The sequence below is a fragment of the Nothoprocta perdicaria genome, unplaced genomic scaffold (assembly GCF_003342845.1).
Source record: "Nothoprocta perdicaria isolate Ctin4 unplaced genomic scaffold, notPer1 scaffold_103, whole genome shotgun sequence".
Taxonomy (NCBI): Eukaryota; Metazoa; Chordata; class Aves; order Tinamiformes; family Tinamidae; genus Nothoprocta; species Nothoprocta perdicaria.
Window position 1 is genome coordinate 1,649,123 of NW_020454128.1, and position 3,278 is coordinate 1,652,400.

At 68.8% G+C, this 3,278-nt stretch overlaps 1 protein-coding gene across 1 annotated transcript in view; it reads left to right on the top strand.

Annotated features, from left to right (window-relative positions):
- Positions 1-3,278, top strand: part of FER1L5 (fer-1 like family member 5) — a 17,703-nt gene that overhangs the window by 11,172 nt on the left and 3,253 nt on the right. Inside the window, exons 29-38 of the mRNA XM_026042547.1 lie at positions 194-292; positions 362-523; positions 596-761; positions 1,280-1,305; positions 1,433-1,474; positions 1,557-1,667; positions 1,738-1,863; positions 1,946-2,101; positions 2,175-2,266; positions 2,810-2,980. Of these exons, the coding sequence (XP_025898332.1) occupies positions 194-292; positions 362-523; positions 596-761; positions 1,280-1,305; positions 1,433-1,474; positions 1,557-1,667; positions 1,738-1,863; positions 1,946-2,101; positions 2,175-2,266; positions 2,810-2,980 (1,151 nt within the window). The remainder of the gene's footprint in view (positions 1-193; positions 293-361; positions 524-595; positions 762-1,279; positions 1,306-1,432; positions 1,475-1,556; positions 1,668-1,737; positions 1,864-1,945; positions 2,102-2,174; positions 2,267-2,809; positions 2,981-3,278) is intronic.

The window sequence follows — 3,278 nt, forward strand, 5'->3', positions numbered from 1 at the left end:
CATCCATCCACCAATCTATCTGCTCATCCATCCATCCACCCATCCACCCATCCATCCATCCATCCATCTGCTTATCCATCCATCCATCCATCCATCCATCCATCCATCCATCCATCCATCCATCCATCCACCCACCCCCCCACCCCCCCATCCCTCCACGCCTGCGTGCGCCGCTGCGCTCCCGTCTCCGCAGGACGGCAGCCTGGCGCAGCTGCAGCCGCCGCCGTGGCGCGCGGGCACCTTCAGCATCCCGGCGGGCATCCGCCCGGCGCTGCGCCTCGTGGCGCTGGAGGTGAGCAGGGCGCCAGGGCGGGCAGTGCCCTCCTCGCGCCCGCTCCCGACACCCGCGCTGCACCCGCAGGTGCTGGCCTGGGGGCTGCGGAGGCTGCGCGGGCCCCCGCCGCTGCCCGTGCGGGCGCCCAGCCTGCTGCTCGAGTGCGGGGGCCACGCGCTGCGCACGCCGCCCATCGCCGACCTCCGCGCCAACCCCAACTTCCCCGTCAACGCCTTCCTGCTCACCCTGGTGAGGCCAGCCCCACGTGCCCTTGTCCCCGCGCCCTCGCCGGCACCCCTGGGTGACGTGCCCCGCGGCCAGCACCTGCCCGTGGAGGAGGACTACGTGCCGCCCATCAAGCTGCGCGTCCTGGACACGTGGGACTTCGGCTACCGGCCGGAGCTGGGCCGGGCCAGCGTGCGCAGCCTGCGGCAGTACTGCTGCGAGCCCGCCGCGCCGGGCGCCCCCGCCGCGCTGCCCGGGCCCGGTACGGCCCCGCCGCGGCCCGCAGCGCCTCCGGACCCGCCTGCCCCAGCCCTGCCCCGGCCCCATCCTGTCCTGGTACCCCAATGTTCCCAATCCGGTCCCGGTACCCAACTGCTCCATCGCTGTCCCAGCTGCATCCTGTCCTGGTACCCCAATGCTCCCAATCCGGCCCTGGTACCCGACTGCTCCATCCCGATCCAGCCCTGCCCCGGCCCCATCTGGTCCTGGTACCCAACTGCTCCATCCCGATCCATCCCTGCCTCATCACTGCTCCATCGCCACTCCATTCCTTCTCCATCACTGCTCCATCCCTGCCTCATCCTGGTCTCATCCCGGTCTCCTCCTATACTAAACTGCTCCATCCCTACCCTGCCCCTTCCCCATCCCTGTTCCATTGCATCCTCATCCTTGCTTCATCCCTGTCCCATCCCTTCCTCATCCTTGTTAAATCCCACCCCTTCCCTGCTCCCGGCTGCCCAGCACCGCACTCATTTCTTTGCTCCTCTTCCCTCGCTGCAGCCGCTCCCCAGGGCTGGATAGCCCAGGTGAGTGGCCCCGCATCCGCTTGCGCCGGCCACCCGCCCTTGGCACCGGCCACCACCCCCGCGCGCCCATCCCGGTGCCTCGGGTCCCCCCGGCTGCATCCAGGCCCTTCCCAATCCCACCTTGCAGCTCCTGGCCAGGATCACGGCCGAGATGGGGGCCGGCCACAAGGTGGGCACGGGCCACCGCGACCACCGCCGGGGCCACTGTGGGGGGACCTGCTGCTCACCCCAGTCCCCAACAGGCTGCTGAGGAAGAGGAGGAGGAGGAGGAGGAGGAGGAAGGCGACTGGTGGAGCAAATTCTATGCAGCCACGGGTGACGCGGCCAAGCGGCGCCGCGGACCGGCCAGGGATGCACTGACAGTGAGCGCCGGGGTCGCCGGCTGGGGACAGCGGTGGGGACACCCCAGCCACCCGCCCGCCGCGTCCCCAGGTCTACAGCAGCGAGCTGGAAGCCGTGCCCGAATTCGAGGGGCTGCAGGATTTCTGCCAGACCTTCCCGCTGTACCGCGGCGCGGGGACGCCCGAGGGCGGCGAGGACCCCGTGGGCGAGTTCAAGGTGACCCCCCCCCCAGCATGGGTGTCCCCGAGGTGTCCCCGCCTCTTGCTGGCGTCACCGCGCGGTGCCCCGGGTCCCGCAGGGGCTCTTCCGTATCTACCCGCTGCCGGAGGACCCCGGCGTGCCGCGGCCGCCGCGGCACTTCCAGGAGCTGCCGCCCAGCGAGCCCCAGCAGTGCCTGGTGCGGCTCTACGTCATCCGGGCGTTCAACCTGCCGCCGCGGGACAGGAACGGGCTGGTGAGGCCCCCCCGGGCGAGCGGGACGCGGCGGGTGGCCCCTCTGCGCCGGCCTCACGCTCCCGTCCCGCCAGTGCGACCCCTACGTCCGGGTCTCGCTGGGAACCAAGAAGGCGGGTGACCGCGACCAGTATGTGCCCAACACGCTGGAGCCCGTTTTCGGCAGGTGATGCCCGGGAAGGATGTCCCTGTCCCCCTGGCACTGCCACCCTTGGGTGGCACGGAGCCGAGGAGCAGGGTGGCTGTGCTGTGGTGGTGTGCTGGTGTGTCCTCGTGGCCACAGGTCCCTGTGCTGTCCCTACAACCCTGAGTGTCCTGCCACTATGTCTCAAGTCACCCAGTGCCCATGTCACCAGGTCCCCATGCCACCAGGTCTCTGTTCCCCATGCTAGAGGGTGCCCGTGCCTCTGGTTCCCAATTGACCTGGTCCCCAACACCCACACCAGTAAGTCTCCTAGTCACCAGAGGTTTGTTCTCCATGCCACCATGTCCCCAAGTCGCCAGGTCCCCATGCTACCAGGTCCCCATGCCACTAGGTCCCCAATCCCTATGCCAGAGATACTCTATGCCAGCAGCACCCCATGCCACTAGGTTTCCATCCTGGTGGCTCCTCATGCCAGCAGGTCCCCATCCCCACGGGTCCCCAGTCCCCACGGCATCCCCATTGCCCATGGCAGCAGTGCCCAGGGTGACAGCACCCTGCCAGCAGGCTCTTCGAGGTGACAGCCACCATCCCGCTGGAGAAGGACCTGCAGATCTCGCTCTTCGACTATGACCTGCTGCCACCCGACCAGGAGATCGGCAGCACCAGCATCGACCTGGAGAACCGGCTGCTCTCCCGCTACCGCGCCCACTGCGGGCTGCCCCAGCTCTACCACGTGTGGGTGCTGCCAGCCCACCCACCACGACGGGGGGCACGGGGCAATGGGCACATGGGCAAAGGGGCCACAAGGCAATGGGCCTGGGGACAGGGTTACGGGTTGGCCCAAGAGGAGGGACAAGGGCAGATGGTTGTGGGGGGGCACAGGAGGACAGGCATGGGGAGAAGGGTATGGGTTGGCACAAGGTGGTGGGCACAGGGGGATGGTTATGGGTGGGAGGTGGTCAAGGTGGGCACAGCAGGGTGGACATGGGGAGGTGGGCAAGGTGGGCACAGCAGGGTGGACATGGGGAGGTGG